Raw genomic sequence first — 15,655 nt, 5'->3', positions numbered from 1 at the left:
CAAAGACTGTTATAATAACACCAGCACAATAACCATTACAGGGCTTACAGTATTATAGGCTTTTTATGAATTGAAAATACTTTGTAGATATGGCTGCAATAATTGTGCTTTTAGAGGAAAATCAATGAGGAAAATCAATGCCAGTTTAAAGGGAATGACTAGTACATGAAAAGACAATAGTTGGCATTATTCACATGAATACACGAATAAAAAGAGTTTTGTCAGTATCGTTGTTACACAATCTGGTAATATGGACTCAGTGGAGCTCTTTGGAGGAGGGCTTGTATTGAGAGATGTTATATTTAGGAGGTTGTGTGTGTGTGTGTGTGTGTGTGTGTGTGTGTGTGTGTGTGTGTGTGTGTGTGTGTGTGTGTGTGTGTGTGTGTGTGTGTGTGTGTGTGTTTAAATCACAAGTGACTCATTAAATGTTGTTTAACCCTGGGCAGGTGGTTAATATCCTGCTGGGAAAATGGATGACATGAGTGAGTTCATTATTGAAGCAACGGCAGGCCACTCAAGACAAGGATGTCTGCAAAGCAAATAAATGATGCAGCGTTTACTGATAAAGGTCATGTCACATTATGGAATTCCATTTTCAGGGAGGAAAGATTTCTCGCTGTGACGGTGCGATATCATAGATCAAATGCAGCCTTCAGACATTTCTCGTATGGGATAGATCGTTAGTCTACCATTTCACTCTCATTGCAGGATATTTGTGCCAGTAGACGACACCAAAGTGACAATATAATCAGTAGACATCACCATAGCAGGGACAGGCCAATGAGACGGAAGGAATGAGTGGCATTTTTAGTACCAGGCGTGGAAATGACTAAAAGATGATTTTCTCATGAAATTCTCAACAGCTCTGCATCTGTTAACGTCAGCGCTGAACATTCAACTGTGGACAGGACATTGTTCAAACCCCTTCATATAGGCCTACATCTTTTACCAAAACAGAATTCTTGATCGCCACAACATTATGACTAGTATATTACTCTGAAAAGACGCCTTGGAGCTAAATCAATGACTGCCAAATAAACACTAAATGCATTGAGCTGACTAGTGACAGACTACTATGTGAACCATGTCCACTCCGATATTAAAGGTTCCTCTGATACAGATGGGGATTGACACTGCAGCATGATCCTTTCCCTCTGTAACTTCGTGTTCATGCTTTCCAATGACCCAAAATGGAATATACGACAGACACTTCAAAGTGCAATCTCAAAAGGTCTATATATGAGCAGAAGACTGGTCAGCATGATGGACTAAGTAAGGCTGACTGAATAATGTATAGTTTCACCATGTTCAGAGAGGACTGCGCTGCACACTGTAGGTGCATGTCTGGTAGGTTAGGGCTACATCGTTTAGCGCTCTCATCTTTCTCTGCACTCACATATGCAAAGAATGTAAGACATTATGCATTTAATCCTGTTAGCATCTTCCCCCATTTTTTTTTTTACACTGAGTGTCAAGTTAAGGGATGTGTGTGTGTGTGTGTGTGTGTGTGTGTGTGTGTGTGTGTGTGTGTGTGTGTGTGTGTGTGTGTGTGAAGAAACTTCTAAACGTTTAGTGTGCCACACAAAGTCTCCATCAGCCGGGCCACGGTAGTTTGACTGGTCACTAGTTCTATCTCAGTGTCCAAACTAAAGGTCCATCCCACACCTTGGTGCTGACGACAAAATGACTCTCCTCCCTCTCTTCTCTCGCTGTGCTGTACGCAGAGGAAGAGCCTGGGGGAGTTGGCCCAAAATATGATGTCAGCTGCCGTCACATGGACTTGTCAAGCTGCTCTTTGCGACTACGGTGACTCACCGCCGCACAAACATAGACCCTTTTTCATTATGCTCTCCTTTCTCCGCTCTCTCCATTCCCATTTGAGACAGTGAGGAAGCAGAGATGATAGAGAAATTCTCTCTCTCACACACACACACACACACACACACACACACACACACACACACACACACACACACACACACACACACACACACACACACACACACACACACACACACACACACACACACACACACACACACACACACGGGATCGACCAACGTTTGTCTGCCTGAGATAAGGTTCCTGAAAGCAGCTGGTGAGGTGCAGACAGGTGTAATCACAGTCTTCCTCTGCAGATGAGACTCCGGAACTCAAATACCATCCTGGTGAAAGAACAAGAGGGGTCGTTACCTCCATTTCCTCCAATTTAAAACAAGAAGGCGAAACAGAGGAAAATGTGTTGACTATGAAGAATGAACAGGGTGACTGTGTGTCAGAGACACCCACGCACGTACACACATTCCAAAGCCCATGAGGAAAGCCACTGTCATCCTTCAAATAGCCAGAGAGTAGTGGCCACAATGGCGTTAGGTTGGCCGGCCCTGATATAAACAAGGGACTGGCTAATTACATCGGCTTAACCCAACATCTGTCATTTGGCCGATATTTTATTACATAAAGAGTAAATCATGCAACCATGTTGGAGAAGGACGAGTTGACAGGAGCCTTTGGCAGCTACCGAGCTGAGAAATAAAAAGATGACTAATTGCAATTTGGCTGAGTCAATCGTGCATGTCTTTTGAGTGCTTTAATTGAATATGTTATCAGTCAGGGATATCAAAACAGACAGTTTAGTCATGTCACTGCAGCAGATGTTTTCAAGCAGATAGAAAACAAAAGACTAGTTATTTAATAGAGTGAGAGCCGGGTTCTGTCAGCATCTCCAACACCTCGGCCTAGGCAGGTCCTGGAACAGTGCATGTGTGTGTGTGTGTGTTTGAGTGGTTGGGCTGAGCAGAGCGCGGCGGGGTGGGGAGATGAGTTGTCATGGTAGTTTTTAACGAGGCGTGGGTGCTAGGCCCGGGTACAGGCCCTCTCACTGCTCTACTGCCTGCAGGACTGGAGCTGAGGCAGCAGAGCTCTGGGCCCTGTCACACACAGAGAACACACTGGGAAAGAGGCAGACACAACCTGAGAGACACACAGACACAACCTGAGAGACACACAGACACAACCTGAGAGACACACAGACACAACCTGAGAGACACACAGACACAACCTGAGAGACACACAGACACAACCTGAGAGACACACAGACACAACCTGAGAGACACACAGACACAACCTGAGAGACACACAGACACAACCTGAGAGACACAGACACAACCTGAGAGACACACAGACACAACCTGAGAGACACACAGACACAACCTGAGAGAGATAGACACAACCTGAGAGACACACAGACACAACCTGAGAGACACACAGACACAACCTGAGAGACACAGACACAACCTGAGAGACACACAGACACAACCTGAGAGACACACAGACACAACCTGAGAGACACAGACACAACCTGAGAGACACACAGACACAACCTGAGAGACACAGACACAACCTGAGAGACACACAGACACAACCTGAGAGACACACAGACACAACCTGAGAGACACACAGACACAACCTGAGAGACACAGACACAACCTGAGAGACACACAGACACAACCTGAGAGACACACAGACACAACCTGAGAGACACACAGACACAACCTGAGAGACACACAGACACAACCTGAGAGACACACAGACACAACCTGAGAGACACACAGACACAACCTGAGAGACACAGACACAACCTGAGAGAGATAGACACAACCTGAGAGACACAGACACAACCTGAGAGAGATAGACATGGCGGAGGTACAATGCACTGGGCTCTCATACAGAGAAGGCTGAACAGAGAGAAAGACCTAATCAAGAACTGAGCAAAACAGGGCCCTAAAAGCTGAGGGAGACTAGTGACAAACCACATTACAGCAAGAAAACTAGATTTTTTTGGGATGGGTCTGTTGTCAACCAATATAACCAATCTCTTTCTGTATGATTTTAAACCACTAGACATCCATAGTAACAGCACTTCTGTGTTCTGTGTGGAATGGCAGGCAGCACTTGAGGGTACTCAAAGCTATACCAGCATAGAGTTGTTCTCAAAACTCATGGGACTGCCTTGACAAGTAGCTCTGACAAGCTGTAGACCCAAACCAGCACAGCAAAGCCTGGAATTCATGCATGCAAATGACATGGAGGGACTTGGAGGAAAGATAAGCTGTTCTGCCATTGGTAATGAGTCTCTCTCCCTCTCCCTTCTCCTCTCTCTCTTTCTGGCTCTCCACGGCTCTCTTTCTCGGTCTCTACAGAGTGGTTCCACCATCTGTTTGTAGTCCGTGATTAATTAAAAACCTATTTCAAACTGATAATCATTGGGCTTTCATAATAAGGTTCAGACTCAGCATTGACCTTTTCTCTTATTCCCACATTCAATAATAGAAGAGAATCATTGTTTCAACTGTTGTTGTTTAGTCTTGCTGTTGGATCCTGTGTGACTTGGTTCATTAGGGTGGTTGTAATGGCACTGTGCACTGCAAGAGCAGAGGAGTGTAGTTTGGTACAGATCTGCACAATAATGCAATTAGATAATGTATTACCATAAGCCAAGGCCATTTGCTATTCATAACAACAGCCAAATCATAGCAAATCATAGCTTGGAGGTGAAGTGATCATTTCTGCAGTGGAAAGCCCAATCCCATCGCATTGCTGAGGTGTGTAGGTGCAGTTTCACTGCAGTGTGTGTGTGTGTGTGTGTGTGTGTGTGTACACTCTTCTTACGGCCAGTAGCCAGCTCCTCTCCGTCTCGGCAGTAGTCTGTGTGTTCTCCAGGGTGGTCCGGTGTTTTTTCGACAGCTCCTCCAGCGCACGGGTCTGTGACTCTTTGAAGTGGGCGGCGTCGTCCTCGTATTTGGCACGCATGTTTACCATCTCCTTCTCATACATCTGCTTCTCCTCCCGTAGAGTCTGACGGAACAACACAGAGACAAGACCATGACAGTATGCCCTGTGTTAATCAAATCAATGCTAAAGTCATTACTGTCTTATTTCTACTTCCTTGGTCATTTGAGTGAGCTTGAGTCAGTCACATACAGGTAACACGTGAACGGCTGTCTGGTGTCTTGTAATGGAGGAAAGTGACAGCCTGAAGATGCTTCAAATCCTCTCTGACACATTATTTACATTCAGAGATGAGGCTCAAGCAGCAAGCCAAAACGAACGGAGAGAGGGGCCTCTATTACCAGACAAGAGAGAGAGCGGCGTTTCTCAGAATGCCAGCGGCCCATTGGATTACTGCTCAATTCACTCACACCTCCATTCACAGCAGGTTGCCATAGTAACACCTAACTCAAGGCTATGGTAATGGCAAACAGAACAGAAGACTTCCTGGGAACTGGAGAGATGAGGTCAGGTTTTCAGGCTACAGCATTGCGGTAAAAGTGGCTAGGCCTACCGAGTGGCGCAGCGGTCTAAGGCACTGCATCTCAGTGCAAGAGGCTTCATTACAGTCCCTGGTTCGAACCCAGGCTGTATCACATCCGGCCGTGGTTGGGAGTCCCATAGGGCGGCGCACAATTGGCCCAGTGTCGTCCGGGTTTGGCCGGGGTAGGCCGTCATTGTAAATAAGAATTTGTTCTTAACTGACTTGCCTAGTTAAATAAAGGTTAAATAAATTAAAAATGTGTCATTGAGACACAGGGGACATAGCATTGAGGGGTGTGGGTCACTGTCAACAGAACACGCTCCCTGTCTTGAGAGCGTATTGATAACAGGAGGTTGGTGCAGGGGCGAAAATCTGATATCCACTTTGGAGGGGACAATTACATGAAATTTTCTCAAGAGCAATTCCTGAGGGGGACACCAAAAGTAGTGCTGTAACACATAGCCTACATTGTAATATGGTAAATGTATATTGAGGAACCAAAGAAATAAGGTGTTTGCCGTACTCCTAACTACCGGTACCCAAAACTACACAACTAATCACAACAGCAATACCATTGCCTTTAACAAATCGTAGTTCAGTCACCAGTTTAAGTTGAGAGTGGGGGTATCCATGGCATTTTCCAATTATGTTCCTATTTTACAAGTCAAAAAAATTGAGAACCTTTCATAATGTTGCCAAACAAAGACTCCCTGTCTCTGCCAGTCTGTCCCTGCATATCTGTCCCCAACTCTACTGTCTGTGTGCCATCTGTTGCCTGCTCTGCCTAATTACATCATTGTTTAACATTTCCATTAGAATTTCATTTCTTTCTTATGAACATTTTATCAACTAGTCTTTGAGATATTAGGCTACCAGGGTTCTTACTATGCGTTTTGGTGTATTGAAAAATACTCTGATGTCCGTCTTTTATTTTTCTGCCATTTTTCTACCTGGCTGGCTACACACACAGTGTGTAGGTTATTTACAGTAGGAGATGGGCTTCTATCATCTTCAATCATTCTATATGGGCTTCGATCTAAAAGGTAGCTAGCAAATGTGAAACGGATTAAAATGACAAGAGTTGACAGCTGTATGAGTTCACCATTTACACAACATATGCTGCAACCTTTTGTAATTTTAATAGTTTGTTTCATATTGGCTGGCTTCCAACAATAGCTGAATTTACAAAGCTAGCGAGCACCAATTCAGTTTCAGTGGTGTTTGCTATAATCTTTGCTACCCGGGTTAAATAAAGGTGAAATAAAATAAATAAATAAAAGTTCCCTTGCGACAATTTAGCTTTTGCAACGAGACCATTAAATATATTTAAGACAATGGTAGATGAGAGTGTAGTTCTGTTCAGTTTGGACTTCAGTTTATCGCTAACCTTATCACAGGGACTTTGAAGCACTAACATCATCTGCATGCTGATTCCATCTTTGACGACGCCACATAAATGGAATAGGTACTAGCTAGCTTAATAGTTAATATTTGCGCGCTAGCTCTGCATATTCAGCTAGTGTGTGTGCGCGATTGACTGGATGAACCTCACGGCAGTTACGTAGCAAGCTAAGGAACTGGCAGTGGATCAAACCATTGTGAGGCAAAGGGCGGGGGGGTCGCAATCTTTTGAAACTTAAAAACGCGCTATTAAGTGTCTATAATCAGCACAATTGCTTTCATTGCGTATTATTAATATTATTTAAATTACATAGTTATGTTTCAGTGATATATTGGGGGGGACAAATCATATTTTTCCCAGGATGGGGGGGGTCGTGTCCCCCCCGGGATTTCCGCCCCTGGGTTGGTGGCACCTTAATTGGGGAGGACGGGCTCGTGGTAATGGCTGGAGCGGAGTAAGTGGAATGATATCAAATACATGAAACACATGGTTTGATGCCACTCCATTCGCTCCGTTCCAGCCCTTATTATGAGCCGTCCTCCCCTCAGCAGCCTCCACTGATATCGTCATGCAGAACGGTATATTGCGAAAGCTTCAACTGTACATTTTACCATAATGTAAACGCTGAATGAAAAATAGATGATACTTGACATTCATTTACGGGGGAAGCGCAGTTTGTCTTCAGCGCTACTGTTGGTAAATAAGGAGCATGGCCATCTGCAGGTTTGTGTGTTCAGAAGCCATGCATATTTCAGGGCTCCGTAACTCCTGAGAGCACAGAGGACTTTCCAAGGAGCCATCTAAATACTTAGTCGTAAAATCTGAGTTTTTATGTGTAATCTGACATTAATAATTGAAGTTAAATGCTATTTTACAACCAGAAAGCATGGCTGAAAGAAAAATGCTGACTATAGTGGAAGTAGCAGCCATGGCTAATAGTTGAGATATATGAAGCGAACTGTGACACAAAATGGATGTCTATTTACAGCTAAAGTGTAGTCTGCTAAATCGAAATAATCAGCTAAACGGCAACAAAAAATGGTTTTGTCCAGTAACTTCTCTTTCCAAGATGTTGAGTTTTGTGAATAGCGCTGAGCGATTAATCAAAATGTTGGGCTTTCTTTCGGTTGTTTAACAACTAATTGACCGACGTCGGTTCATTTACTTAAATTCCATTTAGTTAGCGAGCTCAACGCGCCGTTTTCTCTAGGGAGAAATCAAATCATTCACCAGAGAATTTCTCAAGAACTATGTGGGACGAGGGGCTGATTGGAATGTTTTCATTAGGCAAATATTAAACCTAGTTCACCACAGAAACGTGAGATAACGTTAGATGGTTGATTGGCTGGCTGATACTGTCTGAGCAGAGATCAGATGATGACGGAATGAAAAATAAGAAAAGACCAAAAAAACTAAGTAATATACACAACTGTAATATTTTATTAAAGTAAAATAAGTAAAGTAAGTGAATCAATGATGGTTAATAAGTGTTAAGCAGTAATGGGCATTCACTACTACCATCATGGGGCTCATATTGCTTAATTCTGTGTTGTTACAGCATTCAACCAACCCACTGTCAGTGTCAGGAAGAAGGCAGGTGATGGCTGAGGGAAGCTCTAAAATCATTTTAATGTCATTATTTGATAACGCATTTAATGTTTTTTTTTTAATTGAAACCCAAATTGAAAACCGTGATTATTTTTTAATAGTCAAACCGACCTCGCAAAGCACTAATCGCTCAGCACTAGCAGTGAATTAAACATGGAGGAGTGGATTTAGGCCCTGCAGCAGCTGATGCCCATTAAATCAGTGAGGAGTGTTTAACTGGGGAGATCTGTTGTAAACACGTTCAAACCTAATATTTTCTCCTTAGAGGAGCTGGTGCAGAATAAGAGTCTGTCCTCAGACAACTCCAGTCTCCAGTGGCAGAAATACAGTTCTCTCCACGCCCCTGAAGGCTCACCTTCTCCAGGGAGAGAATCTGTTGCCTCTGCCTGTCTTCCAGTGCCTGGGACTTGTTCTGCAGGGACCCGCGTTCCTCCTCTAGACGTACCACTTTGTCCTTCAGACGAGACTTCTCAGACTCCAGGTCCCGGATGGCTGCCTCGTGGTTCATCTGAGTGGCTTGCAGGCTGCCAATGTGACCTGCAGAGGAGAGGAAGAGAGAGAGAGATAGAGATGAAGAGAGAGAACACAGTGACAAACAGTCCAGCCAGACAGGGCTATTAGAATGACATTACCTGTAACAGCAGTATAACCATAGAGAGTTGACCTGGGTCAATGTACTGTTTAAACATTGACGTTTCGGTGAGCCAGTATTTCATTGCCAGATGAAATATTGACGCAGCAAGGCATCACTAATAATCAAATGAGATCACACAGGCATGGCTGTGAGTATTCAGCAGGGCTCGCTGCAGTATAGACCGTACAAAGTGCAGCACGCCTTAAACTGGGCGTAATTAATTTGAACACGGCTTTCACCTCCTTGGGCTCATGACTACCATTAATGCAGGGATACACCATTTCCCCATTAAACAGTTATGTTACAGCAGTTCAGATAAGCCCAAGTAGCTGTGATGCTAATAGTCTAAGTGTTTCTCCAACAGCTAAGAGGTGAGTGTTTTCAGCAGCAGCCTCTCTGTGTCTGATGCCAAACATGGGGCTACAGATATATACAGTACTACACAATAGGCACCACGGAAAATTCCAGACAAAGGCAAACATGTTCTTTTTCTCTCTGTCCTTGTTGTATACCTTGACCACGGTATGACAGGCATTTGAACCACAACAGATGTTGCAGGGCTAGGTAAGAGCTAGGTGAGGGGGTCTATGTAAGCCCTCTCCCCATCAGGGTACATTCCAGAGCCAGGAGGGGGTGAAGAGGTCTCGGAGCAGAGCTGGGGCTAGGCAGCAGAGCACACTGGACCTCTGTTGCCGGGATACCGGGAAGTGATTTGTCACAGCACAATCTTCTGTCAACAGGTACACTAGCTGAAGTTGGCGCTACCTACCTCCAGAATGAATTAAAAACGTCTATTTGGGTTCTGGTTCATTCTGCCATCCACTGGGAATGCATCACACAAGCGATAAGGAAAGAGTCGCGTGACACAAAATTGAGAATAGCTGGAAGCCTATATACAGTAGGTTTGAGCCTGTGTACCTGTGAAAATATCTGATGCAAACTGGTGCAAAGACTTCGTAAATGTTAACCAACATCATTGTAATATTTCATGACATGAAGTCGTTGATATATACAGTTGAAGTCGGAAGTTTACATACACTTAGGTTGGAGTCATTAAAACTTGTTTTTCAACCACTCCACAAATTTCTTGTTAACAAACTATAGTTTTGGCAAGTCGGTTAGGACATCTACTTTGTGCATGACACAAGTCATTTTTCCAACAACTGTTGACAGACAGATTATTTCACTTATAATTTACTGTATCACAATTCCAGTGGGTCAAAAGTTTACTGTGCCTTTAAACAGCTTGGAAAATTCCAGAAAATTATGTCATGGCTTTAGAAGCTTCTGATAGGCTAATTGATATCATTTGAGTCAATTGGAGGTGTACCTGTGGATGTATTTCAAGGCCTACCTTCAAACTCAGTGCCTCTTTGCTTGACATCACGGGAAAAATCAAAAGAAATCAGCCAAGACCTCAGAAAAAAAATGGTAGACCTCCACAATTCTGGTTCATCCTTTGGAGCAATTTCCAAACGCCTGAAGGTACCACGTTCATCTGTACAAACAATAGTACACAAGTATAAACACCATGGGACCACGCAGCCGTCATACCGCTCAGGAAGGAGACGCGTCTTTCTCCTAGAGACGAATGTACTTTGGTGCGAAAAGTGCAAATCAAATTCAGAACAAGAGCAAAGGACCTTGTGAAGATGCTGGAGGAAACAGGTACAAAAGTAGCTATATCCACAGTAAAACGAGTCCTATATTGACATAACCTGAAAGGCCGCTCAGCAAGGAAGAAGCCACTGCTCCAAAACCACCATAAAAAATCCAGACTACAGTTTGCAACTGAACATGGGGTTCAAAGATCGTACTTTTTGGAGAAATGTCCTCTGGTCTGATGAAACAAAAATATAACTTTTTGCCCATAATGACCATCGTTTTGTTTGGAGGAAAAAGCGGGACGCTTGCAAGCCGAAGAACACCATCCCAACCGTGAAGCACGGGGGAGGCAGCATCATGTTGTGGGGGTGCTTTGCTGCAGGAGGGACTGGTGCACTTCACAAAATGGATGGCATCATGAGGTAGGAAAACTATGTGGATATATTGGAGAAACATCTCAAGACATCAGTCAGGAAGTTAAAGCTTGGTTGCAAATAGGTCTTCCAAATGGACAATGACCCCAAGCATACTTCCAAAGTTGTGTCAAAATGGCTTAAGGACAACAAAGTCAAGGTATTGGAGTGGCCATCACAAAGCCCTGACCTCAATCCTATAGAAAATTTGTGGGCAGAACTGAAAAAGCGTGTGCGAGCAAGGAGGCCTACAAACCTGACTCAGTTACACCAGCTCTGTCAGGAGGAATGAACCAAAATTCACCCTATTGTGGGAAGCTTGTGGAAGGCTCCCCGAAACGTTTGACCCAAGTTAAAGGCAATGCTACCAAATACTAATTGAGTGTATGTAAACTTCTGACCCACTGGGAATGTGATGAAAGAAATAAAAGCTGAAATAAATCATTCTCTCTACTATTATTCTGACATTTCACATTCTTAAAATAAAGTGGTGATCCTAACTGACCTAAGACAGGAAATTATTACAAGGAATAAATGTCAGGAACTGTGAAAAACTGAGTTTAAATGTATTTGGCTAAGGTGTATGTAAACTTCCGACTTCAACTGTCCATAGACTTAAACGTTGGGGGAAATCAAGTTTGGACTAAGAGTGGTGTGGGTCATTACTCAAATTGTGGTTATTAGTGTTGTTCAGGTAGTGTGGGTTGTAACAGAGAAAGGAAGGAAGAAGAGGGGAAGAGAAGGATAGCGTAGAGTGTAGGATAAGAAGGCTGGGGAGGAGGGAGGCATGCTAGCTCACTGGCTTTGAGGAGGATCTCTGTGGCCTGCTGCTGCACACGATCTCTGGTGGCCTCCAGCTCACACTCCGCCTCCTTCTGTCGAATCTCCACGATCTCGGCATCCTGCGTCACCTCGTCCAGCTGTTTGCTCAACTCCTGGAGCATAGACAGAGACACACAGAGCACAGGTTAGCCTACCCTCCTGAGGCACAGACAGACACACATAGCACAGGGTCAACTTCCTGACCCATGTTCATTCTCTCTGCCAGAACAATGAAACAGTATATATACACGACTCACTCACTCATATGCTCTAATAATCACTTAAATTTCTCTCTCTCTCTATCACTCTTTTCTTTCCTGCATTTGCACTCTCTCTGTAGAGATGTAGAGCTTGAGAAACTAGCCACTTTTCATTCTTAATTGGACAGCTTTTACAGTATGGTGCATGTTCTCTACTGCTCTCAAGGACTGGCCATGAAATAGTCACTTAGATTTACATTTCCCATGGGAATATAGTCCATATGGAAGTGGAGTTCTAATGCATTGGTAAATATATTGACTTGTCTGGTGGGGCAGTACGAAGCAGGGAGGCATGTAGCCTAGAGGTTAAGAGCATCAGGCCAGTAACCGAAAGGTCGCTGGTTCGAATCCTTAAGCCGACTAGATGAAAAACAATCCGTTGATGTGCCCTTAAAGGAATATTTTGGCATTGAGGCCCTTTATGTAATTCCCCATGTTATATGTCTCTGTGTTCAGTATGAAAGAAGCTAAGAGGTAGTAGACTAATGTAGCATGCTAGCAGATACCCATAGACTTCCATCCATTGCGCTAACGCTAGTTAGCATTGGCTCGCAAAACTACTTCTAACTTCCTTCATACTGGACACAGACACATAAAAATGGTATCCACGAGTTCATCTGACTTTGGGAAAGTAGATAAAGGGCCTCATTGCCAAAATCCCATAGTATCCCTTTAAACAAGGCACTTAACCCTAATTGCTCCTGTAAGTCGCTCTGGATAAGAGCATCTGCTAAATAACTAAGATTTCAATTTAAAATGTAAACCTTTTTCTGAAGGATCGGTGTGGGGAGTACTTGTTTTTTAAATGCATTGATTTCAGGACTATATGTCCTCAAGCTAAAATATGATATTCAACTTAAGAATGCCTCGGTGGAAATCAAAGAAATCTTGCCAAATATCAATTTGAAGATAAGATGGAGTTGTAAAGTATCTTAGGCCTTACGTGCCATATTCCCTCATAAGGTCCGGTTTATATCTATCCTTATAGATACCGGGGCCCCTCAGGGGTGCGTGCTTAGTCCCCTCCTGTACTCCTTGTTCACCCACGACTGCGTGGCCAAGCATGACTCCAACACCATCATTAAGTTTGCTGACGACACAACAGTGGTATTCCTGATCAACGACAACGATGAGACAACCTATAGGGAGGAGGTCAGAGACCTGGCAGTGTGGTGCCAGGACAACAACCTCTCCCTCAATGTGAGCAAGACAAAGGAGCTGATCATAGACTGATCATGACCGGTTGCATCACCGCCTGGTATGGTAACTGCTCGGCATCCGACCGTAAGGCACTTACAGAGGGTAGTGCGTACGGCCCAATCACTGGGGCCAAGCTTCCTGCCATCCAGGACCTATATACTAGGTGGTGTCAGAGGAAGACCCAAAAAATTATCAAAGACTCCAGTCATGCAAGTCATAGACTGTTCTCTCTGCTACCGCACGGCAAGCGGTACCGGAGCGCCAAGTCTAGGTCCACAAGGCTCCTTAACCTGTTGAGTCTAGGGGGCAGCATTTGCACGTCTGGATAAAAAAAATGTACCCGATTTAATCTGGTTACTAATCCTACCCAGTAACTAGAATATGCATATACTTATTATATATGGATAGAAAACACTCTAAAGTTTCTAAAACTGTTTGAATGGTGTCTGTGAGTATAACAGAACTCATTTGGCAGGCAAAACCCTGAGACATTTTCTGTCAGGAAGTGGATACCTGATGTGTTGTATTGACTTTAAACCTATCCCATTGAAAAACACAGGGGCTTAGGAATATTTTGGCACTTCCTATTGCTTCCACTAGATGTCACCAGCCTTTACAAAGTGTTTTGAGTCTTCTGGAGGGAGATCTGACCGAACAAGAGCCATGGAACGATGATGTCCCATTAGACACCTGGCGCGCGAGTTCATGTTGGGTACCCTCGTTCCAATACGTTATAAAAGAGTATGCATTCGTCCACCTTGAATATTATTCATGTTCTGGTTAAAAAAGGCCCTAATGATTTATGCTATACAACGTTTGACATGTTTGAACGAACGTAAATATATTTTTTCCCCTCGTTCATGACGAGAAGTCCGGCTGGCTTACATCATGTGCTAACGAGACGGAGATTTTTGGACATAAATGATGAGCTTTTTTGAACAAAACTACATTCGTTATGGACCTGTGATACCTGGAAGTGACATCTGATGAAGAGAATCAAAGGTAATGGATTATTTACATAGTATTTTCGATTTTAGATCTCCCCAACATGACGTCTAGTCTGTATCGCAACGCGTATTTTTCTGGGCGCAGTGCTCAGATTATTGCAAAGTGTGATTTCCCAGTAAGGTTATTTTTAAATCTGGCAAGTTGATTGCGTTCAAGAGATGTAAATCTATAATTCTTTAAATGACAATATAATATTTTACCAATGTTTTCTAATTTTAATTATTTAATTTGTCACGCTGACTTGACTGCCGGTTATTGGAGGGAAACGATTTCCTCAACATCAATGCCATAGTAAAACGCTGTTTTTGGATATAAATATGAACTTGATAGAACTAAAAATGCATGCATTGTCTAACATAATGTCCTAGGAGTGTCATCTGATGGAGATTGTAAAAGGTTAGTGCATCATTTTAGCTGGTTTTATGGTTTTGGTGACCCTGTCTTTGACTTGACAAAACATTACACACAACTCTTGTAAATGTACTGTCCTAACATACTCTAAATTTATGCTTTCGCCGTAAAACCTTTTTGAAATCGTAAAACGTGGTTAGATTAAGGAGATGTTTATCTTTCAAATGGTGTAAAATAGTTGTATTTTTTAAAAATTTGAATTTTGACATTTATTTGGATTCAAATTTGCCGCTCTTGAAATGCACCTGCTGTTGATGGAGTGCACCACGGGTGGCACGCTAGCGTCCCACCTAGCCCCAAGAGGTTAACAGCTTCTACCCCTAAGCAATAAGACCGCTGAACAATTAATCAAATAACCACCAGGACTATTTATATTGAGCCCCCCCTACACTGCTGCTACTTGCTGTTTATTATCTATGCATAGTCACTTTAACCCTACCTACATGTACAAATTACCTCGACTAACCTGTACCCATGGACATTGACTCGGTACCAGTGCCCCCTGTATATAGCCTTGTTATTATTATTATGTAATTTTATTGTGTTACTTTTTAATAATTTTTTTTACTTTAGTTTATTTAGTAAATATTTTCTTAACTCCATTTCTTGAACTGCATTGTTGGTTAAGGGCTTGTAAGCAAGCATTTCACGCTAAGGTCTACACCTGTTGTATTCGGCGCATGTGACAAATAACATTTGATTTGATTTTAAATTACATCTGCATGTTTTGTAGAGAGACAAACAATGCTAGCTAAAGTAAAATAAACATCTTGTTAGGAGTAAGAGAGGGGATGCATTCTGATTGGTCCGTGTGGTATGATTTCCCTGATGAGCAGTTTCTGGTGTGTGTGTGTGATGAGCTGTTCAGGTGGAGAGGATATGCTTTAATCACCACGTTTGTTTTGTTTCCCTTAATGAAAAATCTAATTGTGGCGACATGGCTGATATCATCGTGTCACACCTGAGCACCCATCCCAT

At 43.2% G+C, this 15,655-nt stretch overlaps 1 protein-coding gene across 10 annotated transcripts in view; it reads right to left on the bottom strand.

The window, feature by feature from the left end:
- The window catches only part of LOC106571378 (protein FAM184A), a 107,708-nt gene that overhangs the window by 43,020 nt on the left and 49,033 nt on the right, over positions 1 to 15,655 (bottom strand). For all 10 annotated transcript variants that reach the window (XR_001320920.2, XR_006759173.1, XM_014144394.2 and 7 more), the window contains 3 exons: positions 11,776 to 11,911; positions 8,680 to 8,861; positions 4,672 to 4,857 (listed from right to left, as the gene is read on the bottom strand). Coding sequence is in view for 8 of the 10 variants with exons in the window: in XM_014144394.2 (XP_013999869.2) it covers positions 4,672 to 4,857; positions 8,680 to 8,861; positions 11,776 to 11,911 (504 nt within the window). In the remaining 2 variants the exon portion in view is untranslated. The remainder of the gene's footprint in view (positions 1 to 4,671; positions 4,858 to 8,679; positions 8,862 to 11,775; positions 11,912 to 15,655) is intronic.

Source organism: Salmo salar, chromosome ssa15 (assembly GCF_905237065.1).
Source record: "Salmo salar chromosome ssa15, Ssal_v3.1, whole genome shotgun sequence".
Lineage (NCBI taxonomy): Eukaryota > Metazoa > Chordata > Actinopteri > Salmoniformes > Salmonidae > Salmo > Salmo salar.
This window is presented reverse-complemented; position numbering and strand designations above follow the sequence as displayed.